The 20,704-nt window shown below is 46.6% G+C and overlaps 1 protein-coding gene across 1 annotated transcript in view; it reads right to left on the minus strand.

Annotated features, from left to right (window-relative positions):
* The window catches only part of LOC139370459 (inactive rhomboid protein 2-like), a 44,974-nt gene that overhangs the window by 6,067 nt on the left and 18,203 nt on the right, over positions 1 to 20,704 (minus strand). The window contains exons 2-16 of the mRNA XM_071109952.1: positions 18,842 to 19,003; positions 16,881 to 17,029; positions 16,077 to 16,281; positions 13,460 to 13,654; positions 12,927 to 13,055; positions 9,856 to 9,956; positions 9,403 to 9,612; positions 9,089 to 9,200; positions 8,838 to 8,912; positions 7,700 to 7,861; positions 7,372 to 7,457; positions 7,164 to 7,227; positions 6,750 to 6,920; positions 6,549 to 6,649; positions 3,276 to 3,429 (exon numbers count right to left, since the gene is read on the minus strand). Coding sequence (XP_070966053.1) covers positions 3,276 to 3,429; positions 6,549 to 6,649; positions 6,750 to 6,920; positions 7,164 to 7,227; positions 7,372 to 7,457; positions 7,700 to 7,861; positions 8,838 to 8,912; positions 9,089 to 9,200; positions 9,403 to 9,612; positions 9,856 to 9,956; positions 12,927 to 13,055; positions 13,460 to 13,654; positions 16,077 to 16,281; positions 16,881 to 17,029; positions 18,842 to 18,991 — 2,064 coding nt within the window. The 5' untranslated portion in view covers positions 18,992 to 19,003. The remainder of the gene's footprint in view (positions 1 to 3,275; positions 3,430 to 6,548; positions 6,650 to 6,749; positions 6,921 to 7,163; positions 7,228 to 7,371; positions 7,458 to 7,699; positions 7,862 to 8,837; positions 8,913 to 9,088; positions 9,201 to 9,402; positions 9,613 to 9,855; positions 9,957 to 12,926; positions 13,056 to 13,459; positions 13,655 to 16,076; positions 16,282 to 16,880; positions 17,030 to 18,841; positions 19,004 to 20,704) is intronic.

The raw sequence follows: 20,704 nt of genomic DNA on the forward strand, positions 1-20,704 counted from the left end.
TGACTCAGAAAGTCCTTTGAAGAAGAACTAGGGAATGTTACTGTTCTGACATCGAGTTGTTTCTTTAGAGAGAGGCGGAGTTGTAGAACGTCTCAAATTTTGACATATGAATTTCTGCACTGAAGAGTGACTCAAAGTCCTTTGAAGAAGTACTAGCGATTGTTACTTTTGTATTATTACGCATTTCTGAAACCGCCACCAGAACTGAATAAACTACTTTTAATGTTGAATGAGAAATCCAAGAAATCTTGCTATTTCTATGAAGATCTTGAGATAACCCTATGGGCCATCCAACCCTGACCCACCCAAGACTGCTGGTCATACTGCTCGCTGAGCAGAACAATGATATGCCAAGCGGTAATCTGGTTTAGACCGCATGGGAATCATCACACATCACCAGATGCTTTAGCCAGTAATAATAGACCATGACATCAAGTCACACGCATTGAGTTGCAAAATTCCTGGATCTTTCAATAAATTCCCTGGTTTTCCAAAAATTCTAGCTTGAGGATTCTGGATTTCCTCCTTATTCCCTTCTGATTGCAAGAAACCTCCAACCAGGAATTTGAGGAAAACCTGGGAATTTATTTAAAGTTCCAGGAATGTTGCAACCCTACACACACACACATATTCTCAGGCATTCCCATGGGGCTCTTGGACTGATGCCTCTTTATGTTCATCTTACTTTGGCATGTGACACGTGCCTGATCTTCCACCACTTACACTTCTAGCTGCACTCACTGGTAAATTAACACAGAAGGTGATTGGTTTTCAGTAGCCCAAGTTGTGACACTTGGGCTCAGTGCACTAGTGTGACCTTTGTCGTACTCTCACTTCATAACAACAACATGAGGGAGAGGGTTGAAGAGGTCGTCTTTGGTAGTTTATTCATCAAAAGCCAAGAAAACAAAATGGTTACTAATATTTTAAGTCCAAGGTTTCAGATGAGTTAATTAACGCAAGGTGTCTAGTTCATTCAATTTACCCCCAAGTATGAATAGGATTTCAAATGTTTTTGTTTGTGTCAGAATGTTTAATATGTTTAAAACAGTAAATGTGTTATTTGTACAAGGGTGCGATCTCAGCCCTCTCCTGTACTCTCTGTTTACCCACGACTGTGTGCCATGCACCTCTCCAACTCAATCATCAAGTTTGCAGACGACACCACAGTGGTACGTTTGATAACCAACAACGACGAGACGGCCTACAGGGAGGAGATGAGGGCACTCGGAGTGTGGTGTCAGGAAAATAACCTCTCGCTCAATGTCAGCAAAACAAAAGAGATGATCGTGGACTTCAGGAAACGGCAAAAAGAACACCCCCTCCCAATCCACATCTACGGGACAGCAGTGGAGAAGGTGGAAAGTTTTAAGTTCCCCGGTGTACATATCACTGACAGACTGAAATGGTCCACGCCTCTTCAACCTCATGAGGCTGAAAAAAATGTGGCTTGTCACCGAAAACCCTCACTAACTTTTACAGGTGCCCAATTGAGAGCATCCTGTCGGGCTGTATCACTGCCTGGAACGGCAACTGCACCGCCAACAACAGCAAGGCTCTCCAGAGGGTAGTGTGGTCTGCACAACACATCACCGGGGGGGAAACTACCTGCCCTCCAGGACATCTACAACACCTGATGTCACAGGAAGGCAAAAAGATCATCAAGGACAACAACCACCCGAGCCACTGCCTGTTCACCACACTTCCATCCATTAGGAGAGGTCAGTACAGGTACATCAGAGCTGGGACAGAGAGATAGAAGCTGTTTTTCAATCTCAAGGCCATCAGATTGTTAAACAGCCACCAAACAGCCACCACTAGCACAGATAGGCGGCTGCCTACCTAGGTCATCCACAGCAGCTCTCTTCTCCCACTTGGCAACGCCCACATCACAAACAATGCCTCCTGTCCACGATACTAAGCCTTGTCCTCGAGCACACTAAGCCTTGTCCTCGAGCACAAAACTGTAGAGCGTGCTCTTCTTTCTTTTACTCTTCATTTCTACAACCTAACATACCTGCGAGTGAATCAAATTGTAATCAATAAAGTTGAGCATGGATGGGGCTATTACAGTCCGGTCATACAGAAAGTGGGCTGAACACCAGAGGGAAATAGAACAAGGGAATAACATTTAAGTAACTTGTCCACTCTTCCTATGCTAAATGGTCAGCAACAGCCCAATGGTAAAGCTATAAGGGGAGATTACAAGGGAACAGGGTCCAAAGACACTCTGAAATGACTTCCTGTGCCCTTCACATTTACCCTACTGCTGACTCCGCAACCTGTACTGAGCTTCCCTGCCGCTCTCGCTCTCTCCTTAACACACAGGCACAATTAAGCCAGCTGCCTCACCTCAAGGGGATTGAACTAACTTTCCATTAGCACATCACACACTGCAGAAGAAAGGGACTTGGTTGGATTAGATCATGTCCAGATAACACAACAAGCACCAGCATGTCCCGGTCAGGGAGAGGAACACAGAGAGCTGGACATTGCCTCTGTAGGGAGGATAGGGCTACAATGGGAATGACAGTGAATGACAAAACGTGTAAGAGTGTGTTTGTGTGTGCGACCACACTTGAGAGACTCAGACATGGTCTGAGACAGAAAGAATGGGTCAACTGACTGGGTCAACACTCATTTGTGATAAAACACGAACATGAGACCCAGTTGTGTGTGTTGGGAAAAGGAATGCAAAATGTATTGAATGCATGGAGCTTTCCAGTTTACATGGAGTGGATGTATACTCCTTTTCACCACTAGGGGACCCTGGCACACCACATCTGGTTACTGCAGCCAAGGCTCTTCTCAGGCTGTCAGAACATCTCGTTGACTGTGCCAACCCTAGCAACTCAGTCAGTCGCACAATTGCAATACGTTTTTGTCAATGGCATTTCTTCCAATGATTTGAGCATACAAATTAATACAGGATCTCTATGGCTTTCTCAAGCCATGTGTAATGGTTCTGTTCCAGCTTCAGGTGATATGGAGGCAGGGCAGAGGCAGTTAAGTCCTAATCGATTACCCTCCAGACAGGGTCATGTCCAGTCCAGTAATCTCCCTATCCATAGCTCCTCCAGTACCCGAGCTAAGCTCAGTGGCTGCCCGGGCCTAGCTGAGATGTTAACCGGTCTCTCGCTCATCAGCTTTCCTAGAAAACACCTGACCAGCTTAATGGCTATCAGCAGTGGCAGTTGTGTTAGCTGAACAGGTGTGTGTGTGTGTGTATGTATGTATGTGTGTGTGTGTGTGTGTGTGTGTGTGTGTGTGTGTACCTCAGCTCTGTAGGGGAGGAAGAGGGCGCTGGCCAGGTTGCCGGTGATGCCAGAGAGGACGTAGACGATGGAGATGCGGACCCAGCCAGCCAGCTTCTCCAGGTCTCTTAGGATAGTCATCTGGAACACTACTGACACCAGGCAGTGGAGGAGGCTTCATAGGGAAGAGGCCAGTCAGAGGACAACGCATGGAAATGTACACGCATACTGTAGGCTTATAATATATTAACACACACACACACACACACACACACGTTGTTAACATAAGCACACACACACACCTACACACCCACATTGTTAACATAAGTACACGCACACACACACACACACACACACCTGAACCCCAGCACGTGCTGTAATCTCCTCACTAAGTACCGATATCTGAATCATGTGGGGGAATCCTCTCTACGCAGTATTTCATGTTAAGGTCATACTTAGGGACACAATGGGATATCCCCTGAGCTTTTTTTCACTGACCATGTAAACTGACAAGGAACAATCAGAGCCGTGTAGTAGGCTACAACTAGGGTTAAACAAAGTATTAAAGGCCCAGTGCAATCAAAAACGTGATTTTTCTGTGTTTTATATATATTTCCACACTGAGGTTGGACTACTACTGTGAAATTGTGAAATTGACAATAATGCCCTATTAGTGTAAGAACTGCTTGAAATTTGAGCCTGTTTTGGTGGGATGGACTTTTGGCAAGAAGTTCGCTAAGACTATCTTGTAGTGCTTTTATTGGCAGAGGGGTTTGGAACTCTTTCTTATTGTTCTGTTAACAAATGTACTGCCTGGTGATGTCAAATGTACTGCCTGGTGATGCCTGGTGATGTCAAATGTACTGCCTGGTGATGTCAAATGTACTGCCTGGTGATGTCAAATGTACTGCCTGGTGATGCCTGGTGATGTCAAATGTACTGCCGGGTGATGTCAAATGTACTGCCTGGTGATGCCTGGTGATGTCAAATGTACTGCCTGGTGATGTCAAATGTACTGCCTGGTGATGTCAAATGTACTGCCTGGTGATGTCAAATGTACTGCCTGGTGATGTCAAATGTACTGCCTGGTGATGCCTGGTGATGTCAAATGTACTGCCTGGTGATGTCAAATGTACTGCCTGGTGATGTCAAATGTACTGCCTGGTGATGCCTGGTGATGTCAAATGTACTGCCTGGTGATGTCAAATGTACTACCTGGTGATGTCAAATGTACTGCCTGGTGATGCCTGGTGATGTCAAATGTACTGCCTGGTGATGCCAAATGTACTGCCTGGTGATGCCTGGTGATGTCAAATGTACTGCCTGGTGATGTCAAATGTACTGCCTGGTGATGCCTGGTGATGTCAAATGTACTGCCTGGTGATGTCAAATGTACTACCTGGTGATGTCAAATGTACTGCCTGGTGATGTCAAATGTACTGCCTGGTGATGCCTGGTGATGTCAAATGTACTGCCTGGTGATGCCAAATGTACTGCCTGGTGATGCCAAATGTACTGCCTGGTGATGCCAAATGTACTGCCTGGTGATGCCAAATGTACTGCCTGGTGATGCCAAATGTACTGCCTGGTGATGCCTGGTGATGTCAAATGTACTGCCTGGTGATGTCAAATGTACTGCCTGGTGATGCCAAATGTACTGCCTGGTGATGTCAAATGTACTGCCTGGTGATGCCTGGTGATGTCAAATGTACTGCCTGGTGATGTCAAATGTACTGCCTGGTGATGCCAAATGTACTGCCTGGTGATGTCAAATGTACTGCCTGGTGATGTCAAATGTGATGCCTGGTGATGTCAAATGTACTGCCTGGTGATGCCTGGTGATGTCAAATGTACTGCCTGGTGATGTCAAATGTACTGCCTGGTGATGTCAAATGTACTGCCTGGTGATGCCTGGTGATGTCAAATGTACTGCCTGGTGATGTCAAATGTACTACCTGGTGATGTCAAATGTACTGCCTGGTGATGCCTGGTGATGTCAAATGTACTGCCTGGTGATGCCAAATGTACTGCCTGGTGATGCCTGGTGATGTCAAATGTACTGCCTGGTGATGTCAAATGTACTGCCTGGTGATGCCTGGTGATGTCAAATGTACTGCCTGGTGATGTCAAATGTACTGCCTGGTGATGCCTGGTGATGTCAAATGTACTGCCTGGTGATGTCAAATGTACTGCCTGGTGATGCCTGGTGATGTCAAATGTACTGCCTGGTGATGTCAAATGTACTGCCTGGTGATGCCAAATGTACTGCCTGGTGATGTCAAATGTACTGCCTGGTGATGTCAAATGTACTGCCTGGTGATGCCTGGTGATGTCAAATGTACTGCCTGGTGATGTCAAATGTACTACCTGGTGATGTCAAATGTACTGCCTGGTGATGCCTGGTGATGTCAAATGTACTGCCTGGTGATGCCAAATGTACTGCCTGGTGATGCCTGGTGATGTCAAATGTACTGCCTGGTGATGTCAAATGTACTGCCTGGTGATGCCTGGTGATGTCAAATGTACTGCCTGGTGATGTCAAATGTACTGCCTGGTGATGCCTGGTGATGTCAAATGTACTGCCTGGTGATGTCAAATGTACTGCCTGGTGATGCCTGGTGATGTCAAATGTACTGCCTGGTGATGTCAAATGTACTGCCTGGTGATGCCAAATGTACTGCCTGGTGATGTCAAATGTACTGCCTGGTGATGTCAAATGTACTGCCTGGTGATGTCAAATGTACTGCCTGGTGATGTCAAATGTACTGCCTGGTGATGCCAAATGTACTGCCTGGTGATGCCAATAAAACCACTACTTAGCTAAATTCTTGCTTGAGAAATTGCTCTTTGCTAAGAAGCGATTTTTTGACAAATACATTGTATAAGATACTTAATTGTTACCCAGAAATGGCTGCATTGGACCTTCTGTATTGCACCTATTAGAGAGATTTTCCTGGTCAGGTCAAGTGGTCGGCAAAAACCCATTTATTTTATTTAACTAGGCAAGTCAATTAAGAACACATTCTTAGTTACAAGGACGGCCTAGGAACAGTGGGTTAACTGCCTTCTTCAGGGGCAGAACGACCAATGTTTACCTTGTCAGCTCGGGGATTCGATCTAGCAACCTTTCGGTTGCTTGGCCAACGCTCTAACCACTAGGCTACCTGCCGGCACTAAGTATTGATGGGACTACAGTGAGCTGACCTGAGGTCTACATAGTCTTACTGTCAAGCACTTTAGGCGAAAAACAATGTCATGTATAAAAAGTGCTTTAGAAATACAGTGTATGATTACCCTGCGTGTAGGAATAAGGAGAGCCACAGCCTGTAGACCTGGTCAGGGACGTCAGGGTTGAGGAAGGGCAGGAGGCCACACACCTCATCCAGACAGTGGATCTGTTAACGAAGAGAGACCACCGGATCAGATAGGGAGTTGGCTGTCATGAAACAAACCCTGTAAACAACACCCACACAGGACAGACAAACACCCACCTACCTGGGAGCAGAGGGTGGCCTCCTCGTGGAAGTAACCGTGCATGAAGGAGCAGTACTCTCTCGTAGTGATCTCACACCGGCCCTTAGTTCCTATGCAGCAGGGTCGTCCCTTGAGGTTACAGTCCATGTGTCTGTAGCCTGTCAGGTTCGTCTTGCGTGGGGAGGTACAGATCTGGGATCAGATGGAGGGAAGGTGAGAAGAAGCTAGTGTTGGTTTCCACTGATCCAAGACCTGAGGTTACGATGGTTCTGTAACCTGTCATCCACTGCTGTATTTTAATATCAGGGGCTTATACTGTACAGTGGGGCGCAACATTCTGTAGAAATGGAATGTATAATGGTGTCTGTTCACGCAATACATGTTAGCAGGGCTGTCAGACGGAGCATAACTCTGAATGATCCTCCTGTCACTCACCGGCCAATGTGTGATGTCATCGGGCCAGATGTGAGGCTCTGCTGAGGCGGGCTCTTCACAGGTCCTGTTCCCAGCATGCACCAGGAAAACAGATAGCAGGAAGACACTTTATGATACCCTCGAGTAAGTTTTACCTTGTCAGGTCAGGACAGTGTGTGTGTGTGTGACCACTGTAGTCGTTATAGTAGAACAGTGTCAAAGACAGTACCTGGGGTCCTGGTGACACACAGAGCCTGATGACCTCAGAATGTCCACATATTCATTCCTCCATTTCATGAAGGTGGCCAATGACTCCTACACACAGACCAGAATAAACACAGCCAGACACAAGTTGATCATCTTGTTTCTAGTTTACAAGCATTCATCTCTCGGTGGCAGGAGAGTGTGTGTGAGACAGAGACAGAGACAGACGAGAATAAGTGGGAGTACAATAGTACTGGTTTGTGTGTATGTGTGTGGGTCTACTACAGTATGTGTGTGGGCCTACAATAATACATATGCATGTGAGCGTACTGTGTACGTGTGTGGTTGCGTACCGAGCAGTCGTTGCTGAGGGTCTGGACACAGCCCGAGTTGTCGTTCTGTACACAGCAGCCTGACTCTCTCTCCTGGTCCTTGGCTTTCTGGATGAGACTGACTATCTGGCTGTCCTTACGGATACACGGGGAGAACTTGGCCCCAAGGTGGATTAGGTCCTCCTGTGAGGGGAAACAGAATACAGGAATACATTGTTAATCTGGCACCCAGACACATATTTGACGTAGCAACCAAAAATAGTTAACCTAACCTGGCAACCGCAGCACAGTTAACCTAACCTGGCAACCCCAGCACAGTTAACCTAACCTGGCAACCCCAGCACAGTTAACCTAACCTGGGAATCCAATAAAGTTAACGTAACCGGGAAACTCAGAACCAGGGCCAAAGAAGCGTTAGGCTTACTGGCCTAGTCTTTGTTTTAGCTGTTCGTTAGACCTCTTTCCTGTATTGTAAGTAGTCAAGAGATCCTATTTTGATAGTCAACCATACAAAAATGTAGTACCTAGTGCATCACAGTACAGAACAGACAAAGATAGTTTTCCACCAAAACCCCAGCTACAGTTATTTGAGCTATAGCCACCCACTAGACTAGTCGTGTGGGACCCTTTACACTCGTCATACTGTGGCCTATGTGGGATGATGTGGTGGAGCCATCGTTTTACTAGAAAACACACACTTTTTCACTTGACACCCTACATAGAACATAAACTGTAACATGGATGACTGACCGTCAGCCCACCACATTCTCTGAAATTAACATTCTGTATCACTGTCCAAGTGGATATGAACCTAACAAGTGTGAAGTTCCTCGAGGCAAAATGAAGTCAGAAAGTCCTTTGGACCAGTCAAAAGTACTTTAATACAGTCAGAAGGCACACTAGTACAGTCAGAAGGCACACTAGCACTAGTAAGTACTTACTAGTAAGTACACTATAGTAAGTGAGTAAATAACTAGTTAATAAGAACTAGTGAGTGAGTCCAGAACTTCTTTAGTGTGTCTTGTTGAAGCCCAAGTGCGTCTCCCACCCACACCACAGACCACCGCAGACATAGCCCATCAAAACTAAAGACCCCACATGTAAGACTGAAGAGACATTCAGTATGTATGACATGTGCGATAGAAGAGCAGTGACTCACAGAGCCGGGGCCGATCCAGAAGTTCTCCTGCTGGATGAACTTGACACTCTCATAGATGCCCTTGTTCTTCAACACCTGTGGAGGGAGACCAAGAAAACACAGTCAGGAGAAACAGTGCAATGGATCCCTAAGGTAGCCATTGTGGATCAAAAGAGGTATGCCAGAAGCCACCACAGAAACCATTGGATTACAGAAGCCATGTTGGATCCTATTAGGGGGTCTAGTTGCCTAGGCCCTATGGGACTCCTCACCAGTTCAGTGGTGGAGTGTTGGGCGAACCCCACAGGGGCAAAGCCATAGGTAGCACAGGCCAGGATGGTGATGACCACGTGGACAAAGGTGATCCAGTAGGTGAAGTACGGTCTGAGGGACACGACAGAGCAGGGTTGTTTTTCTTATTTGATTGGATCGTTTGAAAATGTACACAACGATATCGCTGCAGAGTGAAAATCACATGTATGTGGTTCTCACAGACGAATGAATGCCCACTAAATGTGAAGTACTAGGTGTGGATTGTGTGAAAGTACTGTACGTATTCATATGCGTGTTTCCCTTCCCTCCTCACCTGTGGCTGCTGAAGTCGTCCAGCTGTTTCTGCACCTGGCTGCTGATGCTGCGACGGTAGTGACGGTTGAGCCAGTTTCCCACCACGCCCATGCCGTACTGCCGCTTGGGCTTGTCAAAGGCAAAGTGCTTGACCTGGGAGGCGATACGACGCCCCCGCTGCTGTGACCCGGCCTTCTCAATATGCATGGTGGGGGTTTTAGACACATCCCTAATGGAGGGGCAGAAAGAAAGACACACAGAGAGCGAGACGCACAGAGAGCGAGACGCACAGAGAGCGAGAGAAACAGAGAGCGAGAGAAACAGAGAGCGAGAGAAACAGAGACAGAAACAGGAGGCAAAGGGAAGGGTTGAAAGAGTGGAGGAGAGAAAGACAAACTCAAAGTCAAAAACTGTAGAAACCAATGAGACTTTATCAATCACTCTCCCCATCCCTCTAATGGAGGCTACTTACAGGCTCTGGTAGGGCTCATGGTGACCTCCGTAGGAAGCTGACATAGGGGGAGACTCGAACACATCATCAGCCATGGAGTACAACTCATCATGGGCATCCACCTGAGACAGAGAATTGACGTGGGGAGAATGTTATCGAGAGGCCCACAGAAAACAAATCTCGTCTCAATTTTCTAATGTAGAAAATTCCATCCGCCATTCTGCACTAATCATTCCATATACTATCCTCCCCTACACAACATCATCCCCATCAACCAGTCCATAGACATCACTACATACTCCATCACACGTCTCACTCCAACAGTACAGGATCTGGCTTTCTTAACTTCCAACTACTTTCTTAACATTCAAGAAAATCTCAAGACAACTTATATTCACCCTTCATCCCTCCACTTACTGTCACACCTACTATTCATCCCTCCACTAACTGTAACTCCTACTATTCATCCCTCCACTAACTGTCACACCTACTATTCATCCCTCCACTAACTGTAACTCCTACTATTCATCCCTCCACTAACTGTCACACCTACTATTCATCCCTCCACTAACTGTCACACCTACTATTCATCCCTCCACTAACTGTAACTCCTACTATTCATCCCTCCACTAACTGGCACACCTACTATTCATCCCTCCACTAACTGTCACACCTACTAAGACTCCAGCCACCCTAGGCATAGACTGTTCACTCTGCTACAGTACGGCAAGCGGTACCGGAGCACTAAGTCTAGGTCCAAGAGGCCTCTAACCAGCTTCTAACCCCAAGCTATAAGACTCCTGAACATCTAGTCAAATGGCTACCCAGACTATTTGCATTGCCCCGCCCCTCCACACCCCTGCAACTCTCAGTTGTCACCTATGCATAGTCACTTTAATAACTCTACCTACATGTACATACTACCTCAACTAACCGGTGACCCCGCACATTGACTCTGTACCGGCACCCCCTGTATATATTGTTATTCTTTACTGCTGCTCTTTATCCCTTACTCTTATCTGTACTTTTTTTAACTGCATTGTTGGTTAGGGCATTTCACTGTAAGGTTGTATTTGGCACATGTGACTAATACAATTTGAGAGGAGAGGAGACCCAAAATAGCCACTTGACATTGTGTTAATTATCTCATCTGTGTGATCTAGCACAATGGCTAAGCTGAGACTGACTGCTTTCACCTGGAACACAGAGCACAAACAGATACATATAGAAGAGACAGAGAGAGACATATAGAGGAGACACACAGATAGAAGAGAGACAGAGACACAGAGGAGACAGAGACATATAAACTCAGCAAAAAAAGAAATGTCCTCTGTCAACTGCATTGATTTTCAGCAAACTTAACATGTGTAAATATTTATATGAACATTACACGATTCAACAACTGAGACATTACCTGGACAAGCTCCACAGACATGTGACTGTGGGGGGGGTCAAAAATAACAGCCACCAGCTGCATTAAGTACTGCAGTGCATCTCCTCCTCAAGGACCGCACCAGATTTGCCAGTTCTTGCTGTGAGATTGTTATCCCACTACTCCACCAAGGCACCTGCAAGTTCCCGGACATTTCTGGGGGGAATGGCCCTAGCCCTCACCTTCCAACAGGTCCCAGACGTGCTCAATGGGATTGAGATCAGGGGTCTTTACTGGCCATGGCAGAACACTGACATTCCTGTCTTGCAGGAAATCACGCACAGAATGAGCAGTATGGCTGGTGGCATTGTCATGCTGGAGGGTCATGTCAGGATGAGCCTGCAGGAAGGGTACCACGTGAGGGAAGAAGATGTCTTCCTGGTAATGCACAGGATTGAGATTGCCTGCAATGACAACAATCTCAGCTTGATGATGCTGTGACACACCGCCCCAGACCATGACGGACCCTCCACCTCCAAATCGATCCCGCTCCAGAGTACAGGCCTCGGTGTAACGCTCATTCCTTTGATGATAAATGCAAATCCGACCATCACCCTTGGTGAGACAAAACCGAGACTTGTCAGTGAAGAGCACTTTCTGCCAGTCTTGTCTGGTCCAGCGACGATGGGTTTGTGCCCATAGGCGACGTTGTTGCCAGTGATGTCTGGTGAGGACCTGCCTTAAAACAGGCCTACAAGCCCTCAGTCCAGCCTCTCTCAGCCTATTGCGGACAGTCTGAGCACTGATGTAGGGATTGTGTTCCTGGTGTAACTCAAGCAGTTGTTGCCATCGTGTACCTGTCCCGCAGGTGTGATGTTCGGATGTACCGATCCTGTGCAGGTGTTGTTACACATGGTCTGCCACTGAGGACGATCAGCTGTCCGTCCTGTCTCCCTGTAGCGCTGTCTTAGACGTCTCACAGTACGGACATTGCAATTTATTGCCCTGGCCACATCTGCAGTCCTCATGCCTCCTTGCAGCATGCCTAAGGCACGTTCACGCAGATGAGCAGGGACCCTGGGCATCTGTCTTTTGGTGTTTTTCAGAGTCAGTAGAAAGTCCTCTTTAGTGTCCTAAGTTTTCAGAACTGTGACCTTAATTGCCTACCGTCTGTAAGCTGTTAGTGTCTTAACGACCGTTCCACTGGTGCATGTTCATTAATTGTTTATGGGTCATTGAACAAGCATGGGAAACAGTGTTTAAACCCCTTACAATGAAGATCTGTGAAGTAATTTGGATTTTTATGAATTATCTTTGAAAGACAGGGTCCTGCAAAAGGGCTGTTTCTTTTTTTGCTGAGTTTAGAAGAGACAGACAGAGACATATAGAGGAGACAGAGACATAGAAGAGAGAGACCTATAGAAGAGACAGAGAGAGACACAGACATATGGAAAAGAAAGAGACATACAACAGAGAGAGAGACATAGAGGAGACAGAGAGACATATAGAGGAGACAGAGACAGACATATAGAAGAGACAGAGACAGACATATAGAAGAGACAGAGAAAGACAGAACTAATACAAACAAAAGCATGAAGACGGAGGCAGCGAAAGAGAGGGAGAGAGAGAGACGACTGAGGCACATGGAGAGAGACAAACAGAAAGAGAGACAGAAAGCAAGAGAAGGACACAGAGAGAAAGGTAGATAGAGTTGCATTACCTTGCTGAAGAAGACAGACTCGTGAGTGTCTGCCGAGTCCACAGTATCCTCATCCAGCAAGCTGGGCCGGGCGAAGCTCCGCCGGCGGAAACTACGACTTGTCTGGGAGCCCACTGGACCTGAACGACCCTGAACCACACACACAACCAGGACATTTGTGGGACAACATCAAAAGACTCGCTGTGGGGAGAAACAACTCAACTCAAATATGACTGTGAAGTACAGTACAACATACACAGATCAACATAGCAGTCTTTTAAGCGAAAAATCTATAATTATGTCAGGCACGTACACACAAAACCATCAAATATTCATCTGTATTTCGCTCAATAGCAACACACATGCAACACACATGCACACACACTCTTGAATGTACACTCAAATGAAGTCTAGTTTCCTCTAACGATCCCCCAGTGGTGATCAGGTTGGAGATGAAACCCCATCCACACTTCCTCTAACGATCCCCAGTGGTGATCAGGTTGGAGATGAAACCCCATCCACACTTCCTCTAACGTTCCCCAGCGCCCGCTCACCCTGAGTAGGTTGGACGCTGCTCGTATACTCATGCGGGCGACAGACTCCCTCTTGCGCCGGGGCAGGTGGGCGTAGCCCCTGGAACGCTGGGAGGAGAACCGCGGGGTGACAGGTCCTGTGTGGGGGGTACGGGGAGGTCGGTCCGTCTCATCCGGGTAGCGGAACGCTCGCCCCCGTGCTAGGGGGTCCACAATCTGGGGGGGGGGGAAGAGGCGGACAGACAGGGCAAGTTCACACTGATTAAACAGAAACAAACTAAATAATTAACTGTCACATCATTAGCTTCATCACAAAAAAAACGACATTGTAAAGCTGAAATCCTCAAGAGGTGACATTTAAACTAGCTGGGGGAATCTAAATCAGGAAAACGTTGCACTGACGGCTCTACATGAAAGTGTTACTGATGTCACAGTGAAATTCACACACACCTATAATCCATCTACTAGGAGTGTTCTGTGTGTGCACGTCTGTGTGCCGAGGTATCAGTCAGCGTGAGTGTGTCAGAGAGAATGTCGAAGCTTGTTATGCAGTCTTACCCGAGTCTTCATAGGAGTTGACAGAGAGCAAAGGAGAAAGAGGAACAAAAACAGATTGGGAGAGAGAGAGGAATAGACAGACAGAGACAAAAATAAGGGGGCAGAGTGTGACAGACAGAAGGAGAGAGAAAGAGAGAGAGTCGTGGAGACAAACTAGCACCCAGGAGCGGGTGTGTTGGAGTCAGAGGAGAGCAGAGTGTGTGGGGACTAACAGAAACAATACATCTAGCTGGGGCTCAGATGTAGTCAACCTCCTGTCACCACAGTGCCCCGCTCTGCATTATTTATGGCAGGCAGAGGGTACACTTCACTTCCCCTTGAGTGGAACTACCGCCGCCCTTCCATCTAATCTCTGTGATGTCTCCATTCTGAGTAGAGGTCCAAAAGCCGGAGTCTAATCTGATGTCTGACACCGAGACAAGTGAGGACGGTTGTTGATGATAGAGTCTTGTAAGGTAAAGTTGATTTGATTGTGCAACAAACACAGTGGCCCCGTTTACAAACAATCCCTACCCCTCAGTCCCTGGGCACTTCATGTATATCAGAAAAGATGTGGATAGTAGTATCTTTCCTTGCCACTTTATTGCTAACATGGTGAATTCAGAAAGTATTCAGCCCTGTTGACGTTTTCATTACAGCCTTCTTCTAAAATGGATTAAATAAACGTTTCCCCTCAATCAATCTGCACACAATACAGCATAATGACAAAGTCAAAACAGGTTTTTAGACATTTTTGCAAATGTATTACAAATAAAAAACAGAAATAACTTATTCACATAAGTATTCAGACCCTTTGCTATGAGACTCGATATTGAGCTCAGGTGCATCCGGTTTCCATTGATCATCCTTGAAATGCTTCTACAACTTGATTGGAGTCCACCTGTGGTTAATTGAATAGATTGGACATGATTTGGAAAGGCACACATCTGTCTATATAAGTTCCCACAGTTGACAATGCATGTCAGAGAAAAAACCAAGCCATGAGGTTGGAATTGTCCGTAGAGCTCAGAGACAGGATTGTGTCGAGGCACAGATCTGGGGAAGGGTACCACAACATTTCTGCAATAATGAAGGTCCCGAAGAATGCAGTGGCCTCCATCATTCTTAAATGGAAGAAGTTTGGAACCCCCAAGACTCTTCCTAGAGCTGGCCGCACAGCCAAACTGAGCAATCGGGGGAGAAGGGCGTTGGTCAGGGAGGTGACAAAGAACCTGATGGTCACTCTGACAGAGCTCTAGAGTTCCTCTGTGGAGATGGGAGAACCTTCCAGAAGGACAACTATCTGTGCAGCTCTCCACAAATCAGGCCTTTATGATTGAGTGGCCACTCCTCAGTAAAAGGCACATGACAGCTCAGACCATGAGAAACAAGATTCTCTGGTCTGATGAAACCAAGATTGAACTCTTTGGCCTGAATGCCAAGCGTCAACTCTGGGCGAAACCTGGCACCATCCCTCCCTATGTTTTTCAGCGGCAGGGACTGGGAGACTAGTCAGGATCGAGGGAAAGATGAACGGCACAAAGTACAGAGAGATCCTGAATGAAAACCTGCTCCAGAGCGTTCAGGAACTCAGACTGGGGCAAAGGTTTACCTTTCAACAGGACAACGACCCTAAGCACACAGCCAAGACAACGCAGGAATGGCTTCTGGACAAGTCTCTGAATGTCCTCGAGTGGACTTGAACGCGATCGGACATCTCTGGAGAGACCAGTAGCTGTGCAGCGACGCTCCCCATCCAACCTGACAGACCTTGAGAGGATCTGCAGAGAAGAATGAAAAACTTCCCAAATACAGGTGTGCCAAGCTTGTAGTGTCATACCCAAGAAGATCCCAGGCTGTAATCGCTGCCAAAGGTGCTTCAACAAAGTACTGAGTAAAGGGTCTGAATACTTATGTAAATGTGATATTTCCATTTTTTTATGGTTTAATACATTTGCAAAAATGTCTAAAAACCTTGATTGAATCCATTTTAGAATAAGGCTGTAACGTACCAAAATGTGGAAAAAGTCGAGGGGTCTGAATACTTCCCGAATGCACTGTACCTACCCAGTTCTGTCAGACCTAGGGGCTAGGAGCCTACCTTGGGAATCTTGTTTGCGGCGGGTGAGTCCAGGCCCTGGTCCATGCTGATGGGGAGCTCCGGCTCTCTGTACTGGGCCTTGAGCTTGCCGTAGCGCTGGCTGCAGTGGCGCAGGCTCTTCCTCTGCCATAGCTGCTGCTTGGTCTCACAGTCCTCACCCACCCCGAACCAACCAGCTGCTTGGGCTGTAACTTGGGCTGTACTCCTGGAGGAGGGGGGGGAGAGAGAAGGGGGAAAGAGGAGAGAAAGGAGGGAGGGAGGGAAAGGAAAGTTGGTGGGAGGAATACAGAAGGAAGAGGGAGAGAGACAGTGAGGTGTAAAAGAGAGAGGGAGAATACAACTTGATTACGTCCAACATTCCAAACAGTCATAAAAGGAAATCCCCCACGACATGCCCCCCCCCCCCAAAATGTTTTTTGCGCAAATCCCATTGGATGAGAAAGCCAGTGTTCCCTCCCCTCTGAACTTCTTCTCCAATGGGGTTTGAGAAGGAGAAGAGGATGCAAGGAGTACACAATTGAGATTCTCTCCCACTGTCTTTTCTCTTTCTCTCTCCCTTCCGTTTCTCTCTTTGCCGCCATCTGTTAATCTACAGCCTCTTTCCACCCCCATCAAATCTTCTCATACACCACCTTTCCTTTCTTTTTGCACTTGTCATCATCTTCCTCCTTTCTCACCCTCACTGCCCCTGAAATCCTCCTATAACCCCTTTCAGCGTTTTCTTCTGCCCTCCATTAGTTTCTTCCTCCCTTTATTTCTTCCCTCGCTCTTCCCACTTCTCCCTCTCTCTCCAACCCCACTTACTTGCGTATGCTCTGAGACAGGGAGGTCTGTCTGTGGAAGGCTGCCCTCCTGTCCCCAACAGAGTGACCACCACCACCATCAGCACCACTGTCAGACAGAGGACTGGCCTGCTGTTGGCTCTCACTCTTCTTCAGGGACGAACGCAGGGGCTGGACAGAGGGACAGGGGAAAGAGCAGAGAGCCAGTATACAGGTAGGCTTACTGAGTATTATCCTAGCTCAGAGAGTCAGTATACAGGTAGACTTACTGAGTATTATCCTAGCTCAGAGAATCAGTATACAGGTAGGCTTACTGAGTATTATCCTAGCTCAGAGAGTCAGTATACAGGTAGGCTTACTGAGTATTATCCTATCTCAGAGAGTCAGTATACAGGTAGGCTTACTGAGTATTATTCTAGCTCAGAGAGTCAGTATACAGGTAGGCTTACTGAGTATTATCCTAGCTCAGAGAGTCAGTATACAGGTAGGCTTACTGAGTATTATCCTAGCTCAGAGAGTCAGTATACAGGTAGGCTTACTGAGTATTATCCTAGCTCAGAGAGTCAGTATACGGCAAGCCATGAAAGTAAAGGGTACTTGAAATGGATTGGCTGAATATAGTTGGAATTCACACTATCACTGGTATACTACTGGGCTAAAGCTTCACTTGTGGTGTGTGAATAATTTGAAGATTGTGTAAATCGTGCATTGTTGTCAATAGAACGTTTGGACGGAAATGCGTGTTAAGTGCATGATTGTTGTGTTATGATTCAGTCAACAGCGTTCCATTGACTGTAGTGATTACAACTATCCGGTTTAGCTCACAGAAGTGTAAGAATGGCAAAGTAAGGAGTTCTTTTTCTGAGACCGCAGCAAAATGCATAAATCATTTTTTACAAACATACGAGTGATACTAGGGAAACACCAGAACATCCTAAAGCTTAATGATTTTTCCCATTGTAATGTTATTTCATTTTGTATTGCATGTTCTTTCAAAGCCCATTCATGTCTTGAAAGGTGACTTGGCTAACGACTTGTGGAGTCAACGGAGTATTGTGAGAGGCACATGAGCTGCCTGTGTGTCAGCCAGCAGGGGGTGTGCATAGCTAGCCAGCCTGCCACCAGAGGCTCTTTGTTGGGGAAACCCCCTGCGTATTGACAGTGCACACACATACGTTCTCACACATGCACTCTCCCTCACACACACCCTCCCTCATCCCGTTCCTACACACCCTCTCTGCAGGCAGACTCCTAACACTGATGACTTTTGACAAGTAATGGTACAGGGAGTTCTTCATGCGCGATGGAGCAGATTGTTTTGGGCAAAATAACCACTTCATCTGAAGGAGACCCCTGGGGTGCACCAATCCAGCCAGACAGAGACAGTGAAGAGATGTGAGTTAACCAGGGAAATGGATACATGTACCCAAAAACTAGCTAATGTGACTACATTGGACCAGATTCGCTTCAAATGGCCGTTTAATGGGTCTTATAGGGTGGACAAAAATCTGGATTTGGGGGCAATTTTGTTCAGTTCAGAAAAAACCCTGGCCCTATTTATGAAGCCCAAAATGTAAAGACAGGAATGTTAACAGGGCATATCTCGGCTTTGCTATAGAGTAGCTAGTCATGAGTGACCGTGCAACACTAGCATGAGTGGGGGGGGGGGGGGGGGTGCTGATTGAGATATGGCTGGGCCAGTGCCCATAGACACCAGCAGCTGTCCCAAATGCCAGACTTCCCCCAATGAAATGACATACTGTATATGAAGGCAAGGAAGATAGTATTCTCCTCTATAGTAAAAAGGTTTTCAGTTGGGGGGCTGAAACTCCTGACTATACTACCAACTGTAAAAGTTTGCTTGCCAATTCTTCCCTTTCCTATTGAAATGGCCTTCATCAGGGCATCAACTGCCATTTTCCAAGTACAGACCATGTTTCCATAAAGAGGGGTCAAAGTGGAAAGATCAGGTCAAAGGGGTACCTGCTTGACCGTTTCATCTCCCTCTTCAACCCTCTCTTCTTCCTCTGGGGCAGGGATGGCTATGACCAGGCGGGGCGGCTTCTTGCTCTTCAACCGGCTGTCTGATTGGCTGCCGTTAGGAGGCGGCTCCCCCCCTTCCTGTGACGCCATCCTATCGGACTTCTGAGGGCAAACGAAAGTCAAATTGATTAATGGCATGTTTGAGATGGAATCTTCAAACTTGCATTTCTGATTTCTTTCTTCCCTCTAAAAGAGATGTGAAACCAGCTGTGACCCTTTCTTTCCTCACTCATGTCACCTCTATTTCTCAGTAGCCTTCAACTTCCACTTTCATTCTCAACTTGCGCAAAAGTGGTTCCATTTACAAAGACAAGACTGACCTACTCAGACATGTCCTACTGAAAAGACAAACAACACCGACAGGCACTTTGAACCATTCAGGAACTATCTGAAGTAGCTACTTTAACACAAACATATTAGCCAAATGACAAATTACTAGAGGAACTCCTATCTGCAACAAGGAAGGACACATTGCCCTGCTGAAATAACCTTTCACATGTGTATAGGGAAGGGAAACCAATGGATTTGAATACCACCCTTTTTGTTGAAGCGTCATTTTCCATGTAAAAGCCTATCAGCTAAACCATAAAAAACAAAAGTAGCCCGCCACAGCACACACGAATGCAGCTCACTCTGACTCCAGCGGTCCCAACACCCTAAAACACAATACCTGGACATCTCCATCCAACTTTCCTCAGAACTCTACAGATGTAGGCAAAACAATATATACTGTACGTGCGCATTGGGCATGCTACTGTGCCTTAAATGCACACGCTATATGTAGACTGGGTCAGTGGGTCAAGCTGGAAAGAAATCCTAATAGATAACTCCGTCACAACAGAGGCATAACCCGAATCTCATTCCCCAGGGTAGCGTTCATTAGACACCAAACAAAAGGAAACGTACTGAAACAGGGAGGGACTACCAGGTTTAGGCCAATAAGAAACGCTCATTCTTGTTTTCTGTTGCAAAGCGTTTTCCTTTTCCGTGCCCTAAAGAACAAGACCCAGCAATGTGAGGGAATAGGAGCCTGGCCTAGCCCCACTCTTGGGTAACAGTCGCTGACTGGCACAACGTAAACAATATCCATATTACTGGGGCCCAGTAGGTCCCGAGAGAGAAACCTGCCTTTTCCGCCACATACGTAATAATATCTATTGAAGGAAAACATTGACTGCCTGCCCAAGCAGATATGCATTAGAAAAACAGCAGGTGTTTTTTCCATGTTAGTTTGATGCGATCCTGGACGAGACCCCATAAATCAGTTACATTAGCAACCCTGTGCGTTAGCAACCCTTCTATGCAATTTAGTAACGTCACACAAAACACTTGTCGGTCTACTAGTACCATCATTCTTACTTGACATGCAGTTACTTAAAGGGTTCTCGTGGGCTGCTACACTGAATGAGTTAACAATAGGTTTTCTGTAGGGGCTGTGACCTCGTCTGTAGGACGCCAGCCAGGCATTGGATAGAAGCATCGTGGTAGGAGCTGGAATGAACGCATGGCGTCAGGTTAAGTTGAGACACAATAGCTTGTTAACAATAGCTTGTTACTTGACAGTGCTAGTGGGGGTGTAGGCTGCAACACGTCATTCATAGAAAGCACCCGCTGGGACACTTTTTTTTGAGAGAGAAAGAGAGATATCGCTAGCATTAAAATTCTATCTAGATATACTCCCCTTCGTATTTATTTGGTATACATATACTGCCAAGCCATGTGCACAGGAAGACCATCATGAAGTGTTTACATACAGTAACACCATGCAACAACTATCTCTGAAAGCCACCCCGAGACCCTCAT

Source organism: Oncorhynchus clarkii, chromosome 17 (assembly GCF_045791955.1).
Source record: "Oncorhynchus clarkii lewisi isolate Uvic-CL-2024 chromosome 17, UVic_Ocla_1.0, whole genome shotgun sequence".
Classification (NCBI taxonomy): Eukaryota; Metazoa; Chordata; class Actinopteri; order Salmoniformes; family Salmonidae; genus Oncorhynchus; species Oncorhynchus clarkii.